Here is a 23579-nt window from a genome sequence, read left to right on the forward strand (position 1 = left end):
ATTACGTGAGGGCAGCGTCGATTTTTATTTCACCTGGCCTCCCTTACCGACCCGCGGCGTTCCTCAAGCCACAAGCACGCCGACTCAAAGATTAACGACTCCGTTTCAGGGAAAACAATCAGATCATCGGCTCTTATTTGGAGATCGAGGACATAACTCTGGAGGATTACGGGGAGTACAAGTGCGAAGTTAGCAACGGCGTGGACGAGGAGATCACGTTACCCGCTCACGTTTATAGACAAGGTAAGTAACCAAGCCTTTTAATCTGTCCGGCGGTTAAGCAGCCGCGGCTTCGTTATCGTGGAAACATGGCTGCGTGTCATTTTCATGCTGGACCGCGCGCGCTCTCGCGTTCTCCCGAAACCAGAAATTCGCGACGTTTCTCGTGCTTCCGTTTCGTACTTCAAAGTGATTAAAAGGTCGTGACCGGTTGACCATTTTCTTCTGTTTCGGAGAAATTAGATTGCGGTATTTTTGCTGCAACACTTATCTGAGAGACAGTCATTCTTTCGTAACCTTGTTTCCCGCGAACAGAATTTCTCGGAGTTCAGTCATCGGACAGAAAAATGGCACGGAATTAATTCATTATTGAATACTAAACCTATCAAGTCGGTCAGAACGACCGGTTTTACATTTTGTATTTTAAAATTGCTGAAATTATAATAATACATTCGGTTTTATCGTTCTTACAGAGCAACAGAAATTCGTCGCTTTTAGTGCTCGGTAGGTTCGGTGTTAAATGTTTTATTTATTATTTTATTTAAATGTCCCTTCCGAAGATACACTTATGATGCCGCTAGATCCTCGATTTCGTTCCACAAAACCTGTAACGACAACGTCTCGTGCTATCCAACACTTCGTCTGCCACGCAAACCATCTAAAGCATCGCATAAAATCAAAGTTGTAAAGCGAAGTTGTGCGCACGTTCTCGTCCGCGCACGGTTGGCGCGGCAGCCGAAAGTGTTGCAGATTATTCGAGACATAAAAAGGGCCGAGTTTCTCTAGGGAAGACCGACGGAGCCAAAAACGCTTCGACGTCGAAAACACGTTGTAGCTTACCGCGCGGCGTTTTGCACGAAAGTTTGCAGAGCTGGTAAAGAACGAAACCTTTTGTTGCAGAGCCGCAATTCGCCCTGGGTCTCCAAAATGGCTCCTGGAGGAAGTCGTTCCTGTTGGGCGTGCTGCTGCTGGTCCTGTTGATCTCCGCCGGCGCGTTTTACGCTCGCTGCTGGCTGCCGCTGGTGCTGCTCTGCCGCGACAAATTCGCCCCCCTCGAGGAGAATGGTAATTATCGGGGACAGACGGGCTCGTTTTTTTCTTCGGCCCGGTTAACCGCAGCTTTTAATTACCGGCGGCGGCGATACGTTGGCCGACCGCTGCGTTCTCTCTCACCTTTGTCAGCCTCCCGTTCGCGAATTGAAGACACCGTTCCCATTTCCGGCCGCGCGTCCCTTTCGCGAGCCGTTTTCTCGCGACCATTCAGCCTTTCCGCTTTCCCCTTTCATCCTGACCCCGATATTCCGCAGAATGCACGCGGAACGCTCGTGAAACGCTCGCAGTTTGCCGCCGTTCTGCTGCTCGCGCGCCTTTTTAACCCTCGCCGACCGGTTCCCTTTGACAACTTTATCGGCGATCCTATCCTGGGCCATTTAAACTCTTGCTATTCCAGCGATTCCCGCGTCCGTACCGCCGCGGAAAACGCGTGTCCCGTCAAATTTTCAGCGAATATTGTCGACGTTTGAACGTGTCCCCTGCGGGAAAAAATCGTACGATCGTCCTACGATTGTCCCAGCGGCCGTAACGTGGATTATTTCTCAATTGTATATCGATTACTTACGGAATAAAATTTATTGGGTTGGCAAGAAAGTAATTTCGGTTTGCGGCGATACATAGCGTTATGTTTGCATTGTCATTCTTTCGTTAAGGTTATAGTTGTTTTGTCTTCAGATTTGGTAGTTGACACGATTAGGTTACTATAGAAACAAATTCCGTGTAGTTTTGTTTAAAACTGATAGTTTGCTGTCAATTTTAACACGGAGTGCAACAACGAACATTTTCGACACATTTTACTTTTTTATTTTCATAAAGGCAAGAAAGCGGCGGAGGCTTGCAAAGAGATATGCGAAGTTTATGGCGTCGATTGTTTAACAGAACGCACGCATCAGAATTGGTACAAAAAATTTCGTTTTGAAGATTTTTCACATAAAGATGATCAACGTTTTGGTCGATCTTCTGAAGTTGATGATGACAAAATCAAAGCCGTAATTGAATCGAATCGTCATGTAACTGTACGAGAGATTGCAAAAAGCTTAAATGCATCGCACGCAACAAATGAATATCACATAAGATGCCTTGGACTTGTTAAGAAGCTCGATGTTTGGATTCCGCATGAATTGAAAGAAATTCACTTAACACAACGAATCAGTGTTTGCGATACGCATTTTAAACGTAATGCAATCGATCCTTTTTTAAAACGAATTATCACCGGTGATGAAAAATGGATCGTTTGCAATAACATTAATCGAAAAAGGTCGTGGTCCAAGCGTGATGAACCAGCACAAACCTGATCGAAAGCTGAATTGCATCAGAAAAAGATCATGCTGCTAATTTCGTGGGACTATAAAGGTGTTGTGTATTTTGTGCTGCTTCCAAGCAACCAAACGATCAACTCAGATGTTTACTGCCTGCAACTTGTGAAATTGGAGGAAGCGATCAAAGTGAAAAGGCCAGAATTGGCAAATCGCAAAGGAATCGTGTTTCGCCACGACAATGCGAGGCCTCGCACATCTTTAGCAACACGTACAAAATTATTGGAGCTTGGTTGTGCAGTGATGTCGCATCCTCCATATAGCCCCGACCTTGCACCAACGGATTATCATTTATTTCGAAGTTTACAAAACTTTTTAAATGGTAAAAATTTCAATAACAACGATAACCTCGAATCGCGCTTGATTGAGTTTATTTACTGATAAACACCAGAAGTTTTATGAGCGCGGAATCATGAAGTTATCAGAAAGATGGACATCGAACAGAATGGAAAATATTTGACTGATTGAAGTTCATTTTTTGTACAGGAAAAATTGAGTTTTATTTCACATTGAAATACCGAAATTACTTCCCTGCCAACCCAATAGTATCACAAGCATCAAGATGCTGCACAGCGTGTTCGTAATGCGTTAAATCAGACGCCGGAGTCTAAGAAGCAAGAAACCTTTAAAAAGCTGGGTTAAAATGGACTCAGACGCCGCGCTGTTAGCTTAACGCGTCGTTGATGGCTTAAAACTCGATCGAGAGTTTTTCTATCTTCACTGCTGTTAAGTACCACATGCGGTAATCTTAGACTCGCGAGCATGACTCGGAACTACAATTATTTATCGGCTCCTTCGAAAATAGTCACTCTCATTGTGGATCGAGACGAAAGTAAAAGTTCGTAAATTATTCAAAAATTCTGAAAGACTTTGGGGATAATGAGGAATCGTTAGGAGATTAGGCGACCCTCGAAATTCGCTTCTGCAACATTAAAGGCCCCCTTCCTCCGTGGAATTCGAACGTTGAGTGGTCCCCCCTCGCCGCCGAGTCGGTCGGTCGGTCGTTTCTCAAGCGGCGAACCGTTCTCCGGGCCGAGAAATCGAAGCAACATATTCAAAGATGGCGTCGGTAACCTTTTAACATTCCCGCTTAGGCGAACGCGGCGTGCTCGCTCCGCGGAACCGGAGCCGAAATTAACATATCGAATTCCCATTTCGTGCATGCTTTACGTACCTACGGCCGCGCGCGTCTCGTCGCCGCTCGATACTCGAAACCGGTTGCTACGTTCCTCCGCTTCCGGTTCGCCGACGATATCGAATATGGCGGACGTTCCCGGAAACCGGTGCTTCCGCGGCTCGATGGCCGGCCAGTTTGCTTAATCTTCGTTTAATCCGCGGCGAACGACTTCCACGTTCGATTTTTTTCCCACGGAAAACCGCCCCGGTACGGGCGGGTTTCCCTGCCGTGGCTCGATCCCGAGTAATTAGGGGTCGGCTGGGCGAATGATCGCGGCGGATTAAGCGGCGCAACGAGCTCGCAAGAATCTCCGCGCGGAATATACCGCGCGACACGAGCGGAATCGAGCCGGTTTCGGAATCGAAAAATGCTCGAGGATTAGTTTTCGTTGGTCGAGGATATTTTTGCGATCGAAGGTTACACCGACTCCTCTCACTATGACAACCGGTTGTCCTTTCATTCGAAATCGAAGGAAAAATTGATTCGTTTGTTTTCAAAATATGGGAGCGAAAGTGAACGAAGACAGATGCAAGGAACCAAAATCGTCTCGTTCTATTAGGTCGGTGCATACGAAATGTCGGATTTTCGTTATACTTTTGTTTTTGGCATAACATTGTTTATAGTTACGACTGTAAACCATTGCGAGAATCACACTTCAACGAAGAAGATTTTCTCAAAAGTGTTCCACTTTGTTATTTGTTTTGAATTTCGTAAGGATACGAATTCAACCGATATTCGAGTAATTTTTTTCTATGAGTATAAACTTGGTAATAATGCTGCAAAAGCTGTACGCAATATAAACCAGGCGTTTGGGGAGAATACTGTTAACGATCGAAAAGTGCAGCGTTGGTTTGAAAATTTTCGGTCTGGCGATTCTTCTTTACAAAATGAGCCGCGTGAAAGACCCAAAACGTGTGAAAAAACGTGTGAAACCTGTGAAAAATGATGATCTGAAAGCATTGGTGGAAACGAATGTGACTGGAATAATTCACTACTCGTTCCTTTGAACTGGAGAGACAATTACAGCCGAAAAGTACTGCCAGTACATTGATGAAATGCATGAGAAATTGAAAATTATACGCCTATCACTTGTTAATCAACATGGCCCCCAATACTTCTCCATGACAATGCTCGGCCGCATACGTCGTACAAAACAATTGCGAAATTAAATGAATTAAAATATGAAATTTTGCAGCACCCAGCTTACTAGCCGGATCTTTCACCAACCGATTTTCATATTTTTAAACATTTAAACAGTTTTGACGAGCTAAACAGTATGAAAATGAAGGCAGTCTGAAAAATTCCATATCAGAGTTTATCGATTCTAAAGATCATAATTTCTTTAAAACAGGCATCTATGCATTAAAATCTCGTTGGGGAAAGTGTATTGAAGCAAATGGAGCGTATTTTGATTAAATAAACGGTTTCTGGAAAAAGATATGCAGTTTTATAGATTCACTTAAAAATCCGACATTTCATACGCAGCAACTTAATATTAGCAAAATTGTTAACGCTATGTTTACGGAATGCTAATAACGGCTGTCTTTCGTTGCTTCGTCAAAATATATATCCAACGAAACAAATTTATCGAATAGATTGCACACAAACGTGTGTTTACAATTTCAATAATCGTGAATGTAAAGAATTTGCTACACGTGATTCTTACGCGTTTCGTGAACCTTGTGTTATAGACGACGAAGTCGTCAATTAACGTAGTAGTTAGAGAAATCTCAATACAGTTGGTTAAAAGCAAGAGAATAATATTTCATTGGGTAACTCGATAGCCGAGGGAAGCAGTAAATAAAGTTGAGCGAGATGTGCATTTGACCAACAGTAAAATTCAGAGAGGAAATTAAATTATTGGTGAATCTTTTAGTGGCTTTTACCTACCCCGCAGCTCGAGAAATAGAATACTTAAATTGGCTGGTCGAATAATTAGAATTCTTCTCTGTGGATTCGACGAAAACTAGGAAACTAGTTCTTTATCTTATTATTCAGACTGCGATCGCTTATGCAGGATCACGTTCTCACGGGCTAATTAGGAGGAAACGGAAAGTAAATAGAAAGGTCTTCTACCTATTAAAGATCGTATTTGATTAAGCACTGTATAAGAAGGCCGCTATCCCCCGTTAAACGCCGCTCGATAAGCTATATGAGCCCATCAAATCCGCAATCTGCAGGATGTTGCGGACCGCGTGCAATGCTCGGATTATGGTTACATTTAAATTTGACGAGCTTTAATCGAATCAAAGTTCAGACCCGATTAGAGGAGGAAATCTTAACAGCTCCGAACTGTTGACTGTGCACTTGGACAAGCATTTCAAATCGTCTTTAATCAAGTTCGACGGAAATGTATAATTTATGCATTGCTAATTAAATACGTCAGTTCCCATTCGAGATATTGGTATCTCGAATAAATTAACCCTTTCCACTCGAGTGGTGACTCTGAGGCACCACTAAAATTGTTACGCCACGTTCCAAGATCATTTTTATATTAACAAAGTTTAGAGTTAGAAAAATTGTTAAAAGTGTCACTATTATTCGAGTCATCGCAAGACTCAATTTCACACGCATAAAATGCGCTTTATCGTGTAAAATGGAAATACCGTAAGTCAGAAAAATTATTTTAGATTTACGGTTGAAATGCCTTCGAGTGCAAAGGGTTAAAATTTGAGTCAATGCACGAGATTCGCTATTTTCAAAGAAAACACAGCAGATGGCCGCGCTACGGAATATTATACATGTACAAATTCTTAACCCCTTGCCATAATTTAACGAATGTAAATCGTTATGGAAATTTCTAGTAATAACCTGTTGAGTGTGAACGTTATTCCGTTCTTTCAGATCAGAATAAAATTCCGTCTTCTTGCCGTCATTATTTAACACCGGATTTGCAGAGCACTAAGAGCAGCTGTCTCGCATTGCTTCATAAAAATGACAAGCATATATTCATTCACATTTCCAGCGATTTCTATCGCGATATGCGTCCAATGGAAAAAATTCGTCGTAAACGTACCATTACGATTCCAGTAATCACGAATCAAATCGTTTGACGCGTTCCGTGAATCTAGCGTTAAGAACTCCAGCGAAAATGTGCGCGCACAGTGAACATAAATAATCTTTATCATTACAAGAAATTCTTACAAACGAGGAAGTTTCTAATCGTTATAACTAGACCGCGGGTTTTATGACAAAAATGAGTAGATTGAAATTTAAAACAATAGACAAATTCAAAGAATAAGAGAGTATCATTACATTACTTCCAAATTACTAAAATTGTTAAAGAAAGAACAAAGTTTCTACCTGACAACCGGTTGCGGCAATTTACAAACACAATTTCCATTTTGCATGAGGCAGTCTAGTTACAGCTGCGAATATAATGACAAAACAAGGGGTCAAAGACGCTAGGATGAACGATTAGGATACGCCAATTTTGATATCTCGACGAAACGATCGCCGGGACAAACGCACAAAAATCAATCAGCAGCGAGAACCAGCTCCGACTTCGATCCGAATTCGTTTCGCCGTGCAATTAACCGCTTATTATAGCGAGCCGGGCCGCGTTTGCAAGCGCAGCTCCGTTCCGCGTTCGGAAAGCAGAAAAAGGGACGGTATAACGACTGGAAGAGAGAGAGAGAGAGAGAGAGAGAGAGAACGGAGAGCGAGAGAGAGAACGGAGAGCGAGAGAGAGAGAACGGAGAGCGAGAGAGAGAGAGCGAGAGACAGAGAGAGAGAGAGCGAGAGAGAGAGAGAGAACGGAGAGCGAGAGAGAGAGAGAGAGAGAGCGAGAGACAGAGAGAGAGAGAGCGAGAGAGAGAGAGAGAGCGAGAGACAGAGAGAGAGAGAGAGAGAGAGAGAGAACGGAGAGCGAGAGAGAGAGAGAGAGACAGAGAGAGAGAGAGCGAGAGAGAGAGAGAGAGCGAGAGAGAGAGAGAGAGAGAGAGAGAGAGAGAGAGAGAGAGAGAGTGGAAGAGGTCGAGTCGGATCGATCCGAGCGTGGCAGCTCGGCGAAGTATAAAAATGGCGGAATCGTTGTAACCGGCGACAATAAATCGCGGCCCGTGTAGCCGCGGCTCGCGGCGTACACGTGTAACACCGCGGCCTGTTACAGCGAGCTCGCGTTCTCCAGATATCTGTCCTCCTCGCCGTTCGTCCTCGCCGTTCGTCCCCGTCGGTTCCCTCTCGCGGACCAGATCTCTCTCTTTCGTCGACGACGGGGTTACACGACGACGCGCCGGTGAATCCAGCGACGACGCGTCGTCGCGACGTGCTCGGTGCTCCGTGGTCCGTGGTCCGTGGTCGCGGCTGGCCCCCCGTATACGGAAAGTAGAAAATTACTGCGATTACGGTGCTTCCGAGAACCACCGCCACGACGCGACGCGCGACGTCTCCTATTAACGTTTCTCGGGAGATCGTTTTCTCTTTGTTAACCGGCTGAAAGTTCCCTCAGCGTGGAACGCGCGGCAGCCTCGCGCCAGTTGCCCAGACATGGGAACGGACCAAGACTGTCTTTGTAAACCACGGCCATCCAGCAGCCAGGCATTCCGAATGTTTACCATTTCTCGCTGCCGCGGATCAGCTAATGCCCTCCTTTTCTTTAAGCCATCGGTACACGCTAAAATCCGATCGATATCGTCGCACCGTTTGCATCGTTAGAGGGATCGAAACCTCTTCCTCGAGTAAAAGCTGGCTCGTCCGTTCAAGGAGGAATTTGTCAGAGCGCTAAACTGTGCGCGCACTGGAACTGGCGGCGCTGACCAATTCGAACAATGATGTGCGAAAAAATTGTTATCGGAACATCGATCTAATCTGCGACGTTCCTATCCAAAAATCGCTGCTCGAGATCATTTGTAAACATTGATCGCCTTCTCTATTAGACCGGGTCAAAGATCGACAGGAATTTATTCATCTTGATTAGCAACTTTATCGGAAGCACGATATTAACGCGAGGTCGGTGGCAGATTGTAATCATCTTTCGGGCTACAGTCAGTTTCAAGAGTAGCCTCGGCGTAGTATTTTTCGATTTTCTGAATTCCTTCTTCCATATGATCGCGCGATTAAGAGATGCGTTAAAAGAAATCTGCGAATGAATCGAACGCTCGCGATATCCGTCGGATAAAAACGGAGCATCGGATCGCAGCGTTCGAGTCGGTTAAAACTGTGATCCCTTATCCGAATCGGCCGTGAAAATGCGCGAAAATCCGCGGAGGTCAATTACTATAATTGTTCCCGTGCTGGCAGCGCACCAACGTTCCGCTGCATCGTATTAACCTTTAATATGTCATGTTTTAGAACGACACGCCACTATAGTGGCTTTCGCGGATGTCATCTCTCTGGACGACGCGCCACTATAGTGGCTTGCTCTAGTAGCTCACTCGCTCATCGTTTGAATCAAATAATCGTCTTCATATGCATTGTTTCACACTTCTTTTGTCTTCACATCGATTTACAACAGTCTACAGGGTGTCCCAAAAATGTCTCGCAATCCGGAAATAGCGGGTTCCTCGGATCATTTGAAGCAACTTCTTCCTTTACAAAAATTTTCTCCGAGGCACCGTTAACGAGTTATTAACGAAAAACAGTGACCAATAAGAATCGAGTACGGCTGACGCGAGGCGGCCCAGCCAACCAGCGCACGAAGCCCAGTTCCGCTCATTGGCTCGATCGCCTCGCGCCAGCCGAGCTCGCCTCTCATTGGTCACTGTTTTTCGTTAATAACTCGTTAACGGTGCCTCGGAGAAAATTTTTGTAAAGGAAAAAGTTGCTTCAAATGGCCTGAGCAACCCGCCACTTTCGGATTCCGAGACATTTTTGGGACATCCTGTATCAGACTCTGTACAGTACAGATCAGACTCTGCCGTGCAGAGAAATAGCCTCGCGCAGAATTCAGCCGTACTTAAAAGGTTAATCGTCCCGAAGGCGAAATTCTCCTACGACACGTCAAGATTCGGAAAATAAAGAATCGCCGCACGAATTTCTCGCGCGATCTAATAAATCTGGTCTATCAGATTAGATAAATCGGAGCTAGTTAATTGCGCGACAGAATTGTATTTTCAATTAGAACGCCGTTATCATCGTTAACGTCGAAGATCGGTGCGCGCACGTGCGCGATCCGTGCGGCGGATCAAAACACAGCCGGCCGGTGTTTTTTGCGTAAAAAGCCGCGCGATTATGGCATTCGCGCGTGACGCGGCGGGGCGGAGGAAAGGAAGGAAGCGGGGAAAGGGGCAGTTTCCTTTGGGAACGCGGAGTAAAACGCCGAGATAACCGCGAACAATGCCCGGCAAATGAAAATAAAATGAAAATAAAATGAAAATAAAATGAAAATAAAATTGCCGGCGAGCGTAATCGTATGCAAAGGCTCTTTCCGCGTCCGTACACGCGTCCGCATATTAAACGACGCGCGACGGTCCGCGACGAGCGAAAAATCTCAATAAATCCGGACGGGATCGATCGGGGCAGCGCGACCGAGACCTCTGACCGCTCGATCGTCGATCCCACTCTCGCGGATCTCGGACGAGAAATAAAATGGTTCGTTCCGCGCTATTTTCGGTGTCCGGCTCGCGGTCTGCTGGAAACAAACTAATTTTGGCCCGGGAAATCGAACGATGGAATGAAAGTAACGAGAGGCCACCGATCTCCACGGATCGATCCCCCGATACTCGTCCCGGTCCGTGGTAGTATCTTCGACATTCCGGCCGGCGCGGCAGCGTGTTCGATCGACGACTCTTTTTTTTTTTGCTTTTTTTGACACAAGCTCCTCCCGTGCTCGACGATTGGAAATTATTGACAGGCATTGGTGCTTCCGTTTTCGATTAACTCGACCCGCTAATTTTCGACCACTGTTCGCTGCCCGGAGAACGCGTACGAGAGGTTGCGGAGCGGTGTGCGCCGCACAGAGAGATATGCAAATTCAAAGAAAATTGGAAGGGAACACGGTGTCGCGCGTGCTCCAAAACCGAAAGAATTAAACGAACGTGTTCCCACTATTTCTCGTTCGTCCCGGAAATGGAAGTTTGCGGAAGTTTCCGATATATTTTCTCGCAACCGATCGAATAGTAATCTAAAAATAGGATCTACGAAAGAACGTCCAGGCTAGAAAAATCTCTCGGACACGAAAACGGACAATGGTTGAAGCGACGCGCGCGATCCAGCTCGGTGCTACGTACGAGTCCTGAGAATCACGGCGCTGTAACCGTGGGCATTTAATCAAAGACAGTAATGTAGCTCGCCAGTCACGTTACAATGATTACACGGTACAGATACGACGAGGGCGTAACCCGGAAGATTTCATATCCCGTTTCGCTTGCTTCTATCGGGGGCACGCGTTGAAAAATCGACGAGGATTCGCGTGGCGAGCGAGCGGCACGTAAACTGCTGTTGCGCGTGTATAAATTCCGGGGGTCTCTAATTCAAGGGGGTGGGATCGGGTGGCTCGCCGGGAGGGGCGGGTGGGCAGACTGTGCGGCGGTTTCCGCGTAAAAAGGCGGCGCAATAATGGCCCATAGAATTCTCGAAAGGATTATCGTGGCCGGTGGTACTCGCCGGTTCGTTTTGCTCGTGACTGACTCTCCTTATTCGTGCCAGCGGCGGCGAATCGTTCCATAAACAATCGGGCACTTTCACTCGGGGGGCCCCGGTGGGTGCACCGCACGGAATCCGCGATACACTGCAGCCGTGTGCGCGGTGTGCATCGTTTAACCGTCGCGTCGCGTAGCGTCGCGTCGTAAACAGAGGGCTGCGCGCACCAGCGAACGAAGGCCTCTCGCGAACAGAGAAATACCTTCTCGGTTTTTGCCGGTTCTTTTTATCGCAGTCGCGCCGGCCCTTTTCGTAAATAGGAACAGCTTCTCGGTCGATTGTTCGCAGTCAGAGGCCGCTCTTATCGGCGCTGTTATCTGTTCGATCCTTTTACCTCGTCCCCTTTACCCACCCCCCACGCCCCCCGTGCCCTCTCTTGCCGCTGTAATCGTTGGAACCCTCGACGAAGCGGCTCCGAAACATTCCACGAGCAATTATATGTCCCAGCTGTTCCCGAAACCCTACTCGAACCTTAGTCGAACTCCTCCGAAATGCTTCCTGGAAAATGAAAAGTCCCGCATTGTTGCCAACCCTCGTCGCAACCCCAACGGAAGCATTTCATCGACGGTGCCTTATCTGGACCTCCTGGGGGAGCACTTTCGCAGTGCTATCACTGAATTGTGGCCTGTTTTTTTCAAAGCACATACTCGCGGTCGAAATTGCCGTTCCTCGCATCGCTTGTACGTACTTCAAATCGACTCGAAGCTTGCCTTCTAAATCGAGACATTTCTTTCTTCGAGTCGGCTGTCAGGAATTTCTCGAAATAACTTCGCGATCCTTTTTTAAGCCGAGATAACTGATCTTGGATCGGACGTTTCCAGCTTTAATTTGAGCCAAGCTTCGTTAAAGAAAACAAGACTTATAAATATAAATATAAAATATATTTCTAATAAAGAAATACGACTTAACCCTTTACCCTACAACCACGTCTGTGAGACGTGGTCAGATAGTCGGGCCAGAAATGATTATCACGTCTGAGAGACGTGGTCAAACAATCGAGACAGAAATGAGAGTCATGGTGCGTCAGTCGAGCCAAATATAAATATAACTAGTTTAGGCTCCTGTTAGTCTAGGGGATACGCGTTTTGTGGTTTTTATGTTTTTCGTCATTTAATTGTTTTATTAGTAGCTAAAGAAGGTGGCGCAAGAACCAGCTAGACGCGTGCTGCGATTTTTGCGATCTTTAATTGTTTACAGCTCGTACGAAGGTCAGTCGATTTCGATGAAATGTTTTTAACATGTGCAATTTACCGAGATCTACAAAACAAATTTTTTACATTTTCGATGTTGGCTCAGATCAAACAGTTAAAAACAAGAGTTTCTTATTTTCTTTTATCGTTCTAAGCAATAGCGACCTTTAAAAAACGCGTTCTAATTATGATCTAATAGACTGATCGCTCTATCATCTATGATATCATCTCTGGTCGCTCTATCATCTAAAAAGTCATTTAATCTAGTTCTAAAAAAGTTATTGCGTTTCGAAAGTTGTCCGATTATTAACGAAAGCATTAATTTACATTCCGTAAGAAGTTCGCGATTGGCACAACTTCAGACATTTCGCGCAGACCTGAAAAAAGCTTGACGCGTGACCGATCTTGTTGTTTGTGGCACATTTTCTTGAAACTTAAATCGTAGGGCAAAGGGTTAAAACCGACTCGAATTTTTCCTTTCAAACGTTGAGCGCCGCGAAAATTCATTTTCATCGTAATATATTCGAACAAACTGAATTTGATGTTTCGGATGTGAAAGAGTTCTGTCATGTCGTTCTAGTTTCGGTTTGATCGATTAAATTGCTTTAACTTTGTGACAATTTTAGTGGTCGATCGTTGGCGCTGAACGCGTAAAGACGAAACGGCCTAACCTCTAACTATCGCAGCTTCGGCGTATGTTTATCGGCGATGGGAAATACAAAAATGTCAAAAATGTCTCGCAATCCAGAAATGAGAGATTCCTGAGGTCATTTGGAGTAACTTTCTCCTTAGCGAAAATGCAATCCGCGGCTTCGTTTACGAGTTACGAACGAAAAACACCGACCAATAAGAGGCGAGCTCGGCTGGCGCGAGGCGGCCCAGCCAACGAGAGCACGAAGCCCAGTTCCGCCCATTGGCTCGGCCGCCTCGCGCCAGCTGATCACGCCTCTCATTGGTCGGTGTTTTTCCTTAATAACTCGTGAACGAAGCCGCGGATTACATTTTCGCCAAGGAAAAAGTTACTTCAAATGACCTCAGGCACCCCCGATTTCCGAGACATTTTTGGGACACCGTGTAGAATCGAAAGGATAGCTATGAGGTAGAATGAGAAATATGTCGTGTCACGAATACTCGGTAGCTCGGACGTCCGTTTTCGAGAAACGGATCGGGGACCGAGAACACGTGCAGTCGGAAGGACTTCCGTCGGCCGTCGTATCGCGGTGCGACGAGCTAGCCGGAAACGAACCGCTCCCAGACACCACCGGTGTACACCTTCTGATTGCGAAACAACGTGTTCTCGGTGTGTACGGCACGAGGCGGCCACGTACTCAACATGGTCACGAACATGAATTGCAGACGGGAAGGAATGCGACGCTCTGGTCTGCTACCACGAGAAGGACTCCAGCCTGGTCATCGGTATAGTGATACCCACCCTGGAGACCAGGCATCGATACAAGTGCACGCCGCTCGAGCTCTCCCACCTGAACCAGAACTGTAAGTCTCGTCTTTAATTAAACGAGAGCTAGCCACTCGCGCCCCTCTCCTCGACCTCGTGGGAAGCTCTCGCTAATGGCGTTATTAAGTTCCCTTGCTCCCCGCACAAGCGAAGTATTCTTTTCCGGCTGTTTCAAAATACTACGAATCGCCGGACTTTTCAGCAGCGGAAACACCTGGACACTGTGTTTTAACACGTTGAATGCCACGGGGGTCACCGGTGACCGGCACTTAACTCGGCGGTGACGCCATGGGGGCCACCGGTGACCGGCGCGCCCAAATTCATAGAAATATATTAGGTCTACCGGATACTGAACGGAAAAATATAATAATATAATTATTTAGATATATATAAATAACCTCTATTAATTATCTCTTTTATTATTGTTATTATATATATAATTATTATTAATATAATATATTGTTAAAATAATATTATTATATATATATTAGGCCTATCGGAAAGTTCTGTCGGCTTTTGAATTGAAATATAACACAATTTTCATACATTTAATAATATTTATTGTAGAATATACTTTCCATCGTTACTTGTGACTTCTTGCCAGCGTGATGGCAACTTAAAAATGACATTTTTAAAAAATGATTTATTTTTAGAGGCGAATAACTCAACTAGTGCTTGGTTGACATCAGCTTCAGTTTTGATTCTTTTTTCCTGTAAAATGTTTTGCAAAGAGAGAAACAAGTGATAATCGGAGGGTGCTAGGTCTGGGGAGTATGGTGGATGCGACAGAATTTCCCTGCCTAGCTCTGCGATTTTCTGACGAGTCGCCAAAGCGGCATATGGTCTGGCATCATCATCGGTAGCCATGTTTTCACGATCGCGTCTCACTTAATAATGACATGAGACATCCTTGTTTCTGTTTATTTAGGAGAGTACATGTGTGCAAATGCAATGATAAAGAGAGATAGTCATATATGTCTCAAATCAACATGTGCATATGGATTGAAACTTGAAGTGACACTATCGGACAGAACTTTCCGGCAGACCTAATATATAATTTAAAAGAAATGTCAATATCTAAAATTTGGTATTATTACCATCGTCAATTCAAACAGTGACCCCTGTCGCAATTAGCATGTCAAACATGGTTATACACTGTAACTTATCTATTGCAGATAATATTTCAACATTATATGTATCGCATAAAAGGAAATTCATCGTGGCGCCACGGACAATTTCTGTAAAACCGGCGTGGCATTCAACGTGTTAACCGTGCCGAACATGTAGAAAAATGGCTTCTGCTCTGAAAGACTGTGCTTATTGGTCCAAAGTTGTTTCAGTAGATTTCTCGCTGATAAGTAGACTGCGAATTTTATGCACTTTTGGCAAAAATGAACTGGCGAAACTGGAAATCGAGGAAAGATTAAATGCAATTGAGAAAACGTTGACGTATTAATTTAAACTTGTTAAAATGATCTAAGAAGGAAAGAGTATTAGCACTTTGAGTGACTGACACTTTCATCCGTATGCAGATGACGAAATTATTTAAAAGTGAATTTCTATGACGATCCATAAATATTTCTTAACTTCATTAAGATTCGCAAGAGGTAAGAATGTTGAAATAGTAATCGATGTCATAGAACTTCGCTTTGCATGTGTTTAATATAATTGATTAAAATACTTGAATTCTATGAAATATTGAGATGTTTTCAGCGCGGCCGTCAATGTGTTAATAATTGTCACGTTCGTCTTGCAATCGATTCAGACAATTTGTATTTTGCATAAAGGTCCGCAGTCTGCTAATAAATTCTGAAAATAAGTGTCGTACGAAATAAACCAGTTAATGAATAGCACGAGAAACAGTCGAGAAAGGAGTCGTTCTGTTATGAATTCATTGCACGATCACATCCATTCGCTCATATAAATTTGCTTTGCATGTTTAATTTAGTCGATTAAGATATTTTAATTCTATGAAATATTTTATCGTGTTTTCGTCGCGGCCGTTAATATATTGATAATTAGCACATTCGTCTTGCAATCGATGCAGACGACGTATGTTCTGTAAACATCCGCGGTATACTAATCAGTTCTGAAAATAACTGTCATATGAGATAAACCGGTTAATAAATAGTACGAGAAACGGACGAAAAAGGTGTTGTTCTGCTACGATCGCATGCATTTGTTCACAGCACACTCTAGCAACGTCTCATTGGAAACATTTCTTTAGGAAGGCATGCTTCCAATTTCAGGAACAGCAAAATGCGAAATCTTCGGCGTTCTTTGCCCGCGGTAAAGCCGAAATGTCAAAAAGCCGGAAAGCGAAAAGCGACGGTCGTTGCCGGAGAAGAAGACGCGAATCAAAGAACGAAGGGGCGCGTAATTATCGCGGATCCGGGGCGAGCGAGCGATTCACAGGGTCGGTCGTGAAGCGTAAATCATAGAGCCGCGTTTGACAGGGGCGGCTGATAGAATCTTCCGCGGGATACGGTGCAAAGGGGTCGCGTAGGAGGACCACCGAATGGACGACGCGAGTGGAGCACCGGTCTAGTTTCGCGGGCGCGTCGCATCTCATGAATATCAACGGCTAGGTGCGCAGCGTGATAACGGCCGCTCGACGAAAAATATTCAGACACTAATTTCCTTCTAATTGGCGGGACAGAATTGGGCCGTGTAGGTGAGCGAGCAGCCAGTTGGAGCGCGCGCGCGCCCGCGCGTCGACCGCGATTTTATTAATGCAAATTGCTGCACGCCGCCCGGCCCCAATCCGGCGATGCAAAGCAACCTATACATAAATTTCGTTGCGCGTCCTACCGGTTGGTTCCTTTCTTTTCTTTCTCTCTTTTTTCACGCCCGCGGAAACTCGTCCGCCCGGCCCGGCCCGGCCGACCCGGCGCGGCTCACTCGATAATCGGAAATTTACACCCCTGTTCGGCAGTTGCTCACCTATGTCGACGGAGTTATTACATGCAAATTAAAAGGCGTGACAACTGGACCCTTGGCGACGTTCGAGTGTCTCGGAATCGCTCTTGTCCGTATTAACCGGTGGAAGTCGGTTCGATCCTCGCAAATGTAATCCCGTGGTGCGCTTACCCCGGCCCCGATTAATTCGTTGGCCACTAAGCCACGCCCCCTCGTTCATTCTCCGAAACTCCTTCAGCCGTCGTGAGCCAAAATTCGCTCGGATCTCCGCCGAGAAGAAAGACGACCCTGCCTCGGTTCCTCAACAAGTGTGCGGCTAGGCAAAACGCTCGAAAGCGCGTCTGAAAAATGGTGTTTGCAAAATTGCCAAGACGAATGTGCGGCGCGGCAACGGCACGATTCGCAGGACCGCTTTAACGTCGTTAGCGGGCATCTGGATAAAATATGTGCGCCACGGAGAGAGCCGCGTTCGCGTCAGAATTTCTCCGTCCCTTGGAAAGGGGCAAGCGTGCGTCCGGGCGCGCAGCTATCCCCGGGGATGTTCCACCCGGTTTCCGTGCAACGCGTGTCGCAGGCTCGGAATCCCGTCCCGGAAAATAAAAAGTGCCTCCGCCGGCGAGCCCCGAAAATCGCGTCTCCCTCGGCGCGGTGCTCCGCCGGAAATGCATATACGCGCGGGCGAGATAACCGAAAGATAACGGTGGATGCCTCGGGATCACGGAATCACAGCGGGGAACTTGGCAAATTGAATTAGAAAGTTGGCCGCTCCCTCGGACGCGACGGCGAGCGTCTCGTTTGTCTCCGGTAGACAGCCCGCGGTTTCGAATTAGGTGTGTACAAGGCTGCACCCGCCGACTCCGCGTTTTCGCTCCGGTAACTTCTGATAATGCGCCTCCGAAACGGTGGAACTGTTGCGATCCTCTTCCTTCTGGCTTCGCCGCCGCCGCCGCCTTCGTCCTGCCACCCGTACAGACATCTTTTGACCTAACCGGCTGATGAACGCGAGACGCCTGCATTTCTCGCGCGGCAATCTTCCGGCAATCGAGGAACTTGGGCCCGGCTGAAGGCTGAATCTTCGCCGGGATTCTGCGATTTCCGACATCTCCGGCTTCGCTAACAATACCTACGTGTCCTTTACGCCGATTCTCCCTCCACATTCTGTCCCGTTGTCAGCGACGCAAGGGCGGCTCGGTCAATTTCTTCTTAACACTTTATCGTCCGGTCGTGGTTGAGGCTGCCACTCAGTAAGGACTGGCTTAGTCGCGCGCGCATTTGCTCCCAGTACCGGCTAAATTTTCGCTATTCATTGTGTTGTGCTTATTCCTTTAAAAATAATAATAAATAATAATATAATTATTATAATTATAATTCATAAGGATATGGGGAGGTCAGCATACAGGAGGTCAGCTACTAACAAAACAGTAAAGAAGCGAAAACCGTCGATAGCTAAAAGTCGATTAATAGGCTATCGGTCGATAAGCATTGGCAATCGAAAAGCCGATTAATAGGCTAGCGATCGATAAACATTGGCAATCGAAAAGCCGATAAATAGGCTAGCGGTCGATAAAGTGTTAACCCGTCGCCTGTAACGTTTTCTTCACGGGGGAAGAACATTTGCATGCCTACGTTTTCTCGAGCGCTTGAATATCCGTGACAGGAAAACAGGATGTGGTTCACGCCTGACAGGTTGTTACCAGAAATCAATGCTAGCGATCCTTAGAGTTTCGATCATTGTAACGTAGAAACTTTAACCCTTTCGGTACGAGCGCGTTGTCCACCGTGACACTCCCACTGTACGGGGTGTCGCGCCGAAAATGCGCACATAACGCAGGGTCGGTCCACTTTTGTACGAAGATTTTCTTAAGCGTTAAGTAATGACTGTGCTTAACCCTTTCGCTACTACGGGCCACTATAGTAGCCCTCCATAAGATGTCACTGAGGTACTACGGGCCACTATAGTGGCCTTTCGTACGATGCCACTGAGGTACTACGGGCCACTATAGTGGCCTTTCATAAGATGCCACTGAGGTACTATGGGCCACTATAGTGATGCATTATATTGCATAATATAATAAAATAAGATGCATTATATTGCATAATATAATAAAATAAGATGCATTATATTGCATAATATAATAAAATAATCTCATACTGTAAATTAAAGAGCGCATGCTAAGACGTTATAAATACCCTGGAATACCCTTTATTTATAAATACCCTTTGGAGAGAAATTTTTTCGTACGAAAACATTCAAGCAGCTTGGGTTCTCCGCCGCGGTACTCCCGCTGACGATCGGCGTCGCGTAGCGTGCAGTGATGTCGCGGCGCTCCGTTCAGCGGAAGTACCGCGGTGGAGAACCCGCCCGTAGCGAAAGGGTTAATCCGTTTCTAAATCTTTCTTTAAATGTTTCCTGTAAACATTCTGTAAAGGGCCTTTAGTTATGGGGTGTTCTTGTAAATAATTGGTGCGTGCGGTGTAGTTACTAACTTTATTGGATAAGTCGCGTAGAATCACTTTCGGGTAGCGTGTCGTCGAAGCAAGGGTAACGGCGTTGCGAGTACCACTATATTACAAGTCTCTTTTTTTTGTCAGAGGTATGAGAGCGAGCGTCTAACTACTGCTCTTTTTATACTATCCTGTTTGCCCCCGGCAAGGGCTCTGGACACCCCCTGATTGGTTGACCCGCGAATGGGTTTTCCCAATCAGCGTTGTCCATCTCCTTCTCACCGCGTTGTCCCTTACGCCCTGAGCGCGTCCTGTTTTGGGACCGCGTGGTGATCGGAGTGGGTGCGTTTTTTATGATGTAACGGCCTGGGATTTCCTCAGGGCTGTTGCGCTCGGACGTCCGGCGTCCGGGTCCGTTTTGCGTGCCCTTCGGAATTTCCGCTTATTTATGACGGTCTCGTTGACTATCGAGAATCAGGTAAAAAACTCTACTGGCTTATTGCCATCTGGACAGGAAACAGTTCACTCAAAAATAGCCTTTTCGAAGGAGAGTCATAAATATGCTAGTCGTTTGCACGAGAAATAAATCTTTTCTACAGAAATATGACTTACATGGATGCCAGATGTATATCGGCACTCGTCCATATTGGTCATCAGATGGATGCCGGATATATCCGGCGCTCGTACCGAAAGGGTTAAAGCCGGTCGTTCGATCGGCCACACGTTCCCTTTCTAAAACGCGATCCTGTGGTTTCAGGGGGCCTGGAGATCGGACCGCACGCAGCATCCAGCCGCAGGGTGATCGTAGTCCTGAGCCCAGCATCTTTGAGCAACGTGTGGAACGAGACGAGCGTGGGAGGAGTTCTGAAGCAGGTGTCGTCGCTGGCGACGCGAACGATAGTGGTAGCAACGAAAGAATTGCCCAGCGTGACGACGATTGCGAAACGATCGACCACGGGATGCAACGACGCCGGCGAGCTGTCGCTGGATCGTTTGAAGATCCTGACCTGGGACGAAGGAGGCGGCACCAATAGCAGCGCGGACAACCGGAAGTTCTGGTACCAGATTCGACTGGCAATGCCGCCGGTCCGACCTATCAGTAAAGAGACCGGATGCCAGCTGGGCGCCATGATTGTACAGGCGAACGGAAAATGCGGACAGCAGAAGGCGCGGTCGCGCGAGAGCCTCGAAGTGCTTGTTTAAAATGGAGGCGTTCGCGGAAGAAATCGGTGGAACGACGACGAAAATCGGTTCCTCCGTTTCTTCGTTTCCTCAGTCAAGTTGCTTCGAGAGATCCGCCATTTTCCCCGAAGCGTTCGACGTTTGAGAACGGATCGCGCGGGTGTCCGGGTCCGCGAGTCGCGAACGAAGTCATACACGGCGACCGCCCTTCGGAACTTCGTCGATGCCCGAAGTTCTCCAAGGAAACCGTTCCGAATCGTTGAATTGTACGCGCGAGCTCTCCGCCAATGTTCGCAACGACTTCGAGGCTGAATTGTTAAAGTCGCCTCGACTGCGAGCTCGAAAAACGTTACCGGAAGAGGTAACGACCGCCGTGTAACACGGCGGTCCGCTCTCGCGACGGGAACGTTCCATTTCCGAATTACATTTCGAGACTCTGGCTCGTGCCGTTACGTTCGTTTTACGGCCGATAAGCTGCTGCGAAATTTTGGCGTGAAACGAGCGCGACCGTAGAACGTCTATCGAAGGCCCTCGGGATCGAGAACGGCGATTATCCTTTTCGCAAACCAGCATTCCAGCGGTTCCGATCTCGAGCGTGCCGAATTCGACACGAACGAACCATAACCGTATATCCCTCGGATCGGCGAACGTGTTCTTTCAATCCGATTTCAAAATGTCCCGACAGTTTCGCTTCGTTTCGTTTCGCTCGGCCGGCTTTATGAGACGAAACGCTTTTCCGATCTAAACACCGAAGTAATAATCGTTCGTCAGAATTTCAAAAGACTGCAATTGATCGTTCTGAACCACTGTGGAAACTACTTTCTCTGCGATTTTAACGATGTAAGATTTTAATTCGCTTTTTAAGTAGAAAGTTTATTCGAAGCCGACGCTCTCCTCGGTAATCAAAAGCGAGGATACATAGGATTACTTGTAACGGTCGGTAACACAGCAAGTTTTAAACTGGTCTCTGTCGGTAATGATTTCCCACGAGACGGATTTCAATTTTAAAACCAGCCTCCATCGGTAACAGTTTCCTACGGTACCGACCTTTTACCCGCGTTTAACCGTATTTCCTGTCACGCACAATCGTTTTCCCGTTTGATCGAGAAAGGTTTGAAAGTTTGAGGAAGGAGGAAACGGATGAACGAGGGCTGTCTTCCGTCTTGCGAGATGAAACTTTAAGGCAGAGCTGCCCCCCAGCATCGCGCGTCATTTTTTGAATTTCAAAACGTTTATCGACCGGGGCCAACATGGCGGGCAGAACTGGCTTAAATCGCGGCAAGGCAAAGAACAAAACAGAAACAATACGAGAAGAAAGTGTGTCACGTTGCTCGCGTCGCGCAATCGCCGATTGCATGGGCTTTTAATTGTCTGTTTGTAAATATTGGATACATATCGGTGCTCCTTTATTTATTTAGTTAGTCGTGTATTTTATTTATAACCGTTTAAGGTTCACCGGTTATTCGAAATGTGTTCGCGCAAGCGCCCTATCAGTCCGCGTTTCCGGTTGTGCGCGCATCTCTATGTGCTTTGTCGCACGTGTCCACAAGTCTTCACCGAATACGTAGATATTTTATACTGTTTTTGTATATACACGTAAAAGGGGGATAAGGAGAGGATATATAGATATACAATACATATTCGTATACATATATGTACATATATTGCCGGTCCGAATTAAGATTACAGCAGAATGCTGCGAAAGGTGTGTTACCTTTTTTTTGACAACGTCATGCTACGTAAATGCGAAATTCGTCGTCTTTCTTTTACACTTTGTATGCACGATAACAAAACTGTGTATATTTATGCGGTCATTTTAAATTACGTAATAAGAGATTTTCAATATGAAATAACGATCGCGTTATTTATTGATTTGAATTTCTGCTCTGTTTCGTTTCCGAGTGATCGCGCGCGAATTACGAATGTTGAATATCCGTAGCAAAAAGAACGAACAGCACGCACGAAAATGAGTGAGCTTTCCATCGAAAAGTTATTGCGGTCGCATAATTACTGTAATCTTAGATCGAATACGAACAATACATAACACACACCCGCGTTTGTTTTTATATAGAAGGGATTATCAGTTGCGCCGACGCGACATACGAAAAGACTTAGAAAAATTGTATATCCATGCGAGATACGTGACGTAAACGATAATCCCATCGTTTTAGTAATTAAGGTGATTATTACGTGTAATTGTATGCAGTGTGGCCCGTTTTAATCTGCGAGACTCGCTTCACGATTTCACACCACTAGACACGTGTAATATATATATACACTGCATATGCATATGCAACATGTGCGCGATACGTCCCGCGTGTGCGAACAGATTAAGATGGGTTACCATTAAGCCACGTTCCCGCGTACGCCGCGCATTATGCTAGCCGTTTGCTCGCGTGTAAGTGTACTTTAGGTGTCGCACCGACAGAACCACGGGGCGAGCTTAACTTTAATATCATATGGTAATCTCTTTACTGTCAGTATTACGATACACTAGTGTACTTGTCTTGCGGGGACGCGCTCGCCATTTTGAAGCGGTCAGATACGCCGCCGTTCGTGCGAGCGAGATCTTCGCGAGCCGGGTAAGCAGAGTATAGATGTAGAAGTTGAACCCGTTTGTTCGTTTAGCGATAGAGCACAGGCACATTATCACACGAAACGATTGAACGCGTTCACAGAAAATAATCCACGTTTCTTTTCTCTCTCTTTATTTCTCATGGTTTTTTATTTTCCCCCCTAACGTATACAATATCCTCCCCGTCGTAACGTCCAGCAACAGGAGCTTATTAATCGCTCCCTTATCGACCGTCACCTTGTTGCTGTCTTGCGATTGGTCGCACCACGCGAAGGCGAGAATGTAAATGAAAAAGAAAAAAAACGCAAAAAGTCGCAAAGGTCTCTGTTTCTCTTCGCGGCAAGACGAAAAAAAAACATTGTTGTTCCGTGCAAAAAAAACCGATAATAAACGAGAATATTTATATTTCCAGAAACCGTCGGTCTCTGTTGCTTTTCTTTACTTACACACTTATTACACTTTTGAA

General features: G+C 46.1%; 1 protein-coding gene across 1 annotated transcript in view; it reads left to right on the plus strand.

The window, feature by feature from the left end:
• The window catches only part of LOC117225451 (single Ig IL-1-related receptor), a 255211-nt gene extending 231683 nt beyond the window's left edge, over nt 1–23528 (plus strand). The window contains exons 4-7 of the mRNA XM_033479026.2: nt 110–243; nt 1120–1284; nt 13893–14030; nt 20114–23528. Of these exons, the coding sequence (XP_033334917.2) occupies nt 110–243; nt 1120–1284; nt 13893–14030; nt 20114–20559 (883 nt within the window). The 3' untranslated portion in view covers nt 20560–23528. The remainder of the gene's footprint in view (nt 1–109; nt 244–1119; nt 1285–13892; nt 14031–20113) is intronic.
• The last annotated feature ends 51 nt before the right edge of the window (nt 23529–23579 follow it).

The sequence above is a fragment of the Megalopta genalis genome, chromosome 2 (genome assembly GCF_051020955.1).
Source record: "Megalopta genalis isolate 19385.01 chromosome 2, iyMegGena1_principal, whole genome shotgun sequence".
Classification (NCBI taxonomy): Eukaryota; Metazoa; Arthropoda; class Insecta; order Hymenoptera; family Halictidae; genus Megalopta; species Megalopta genalis.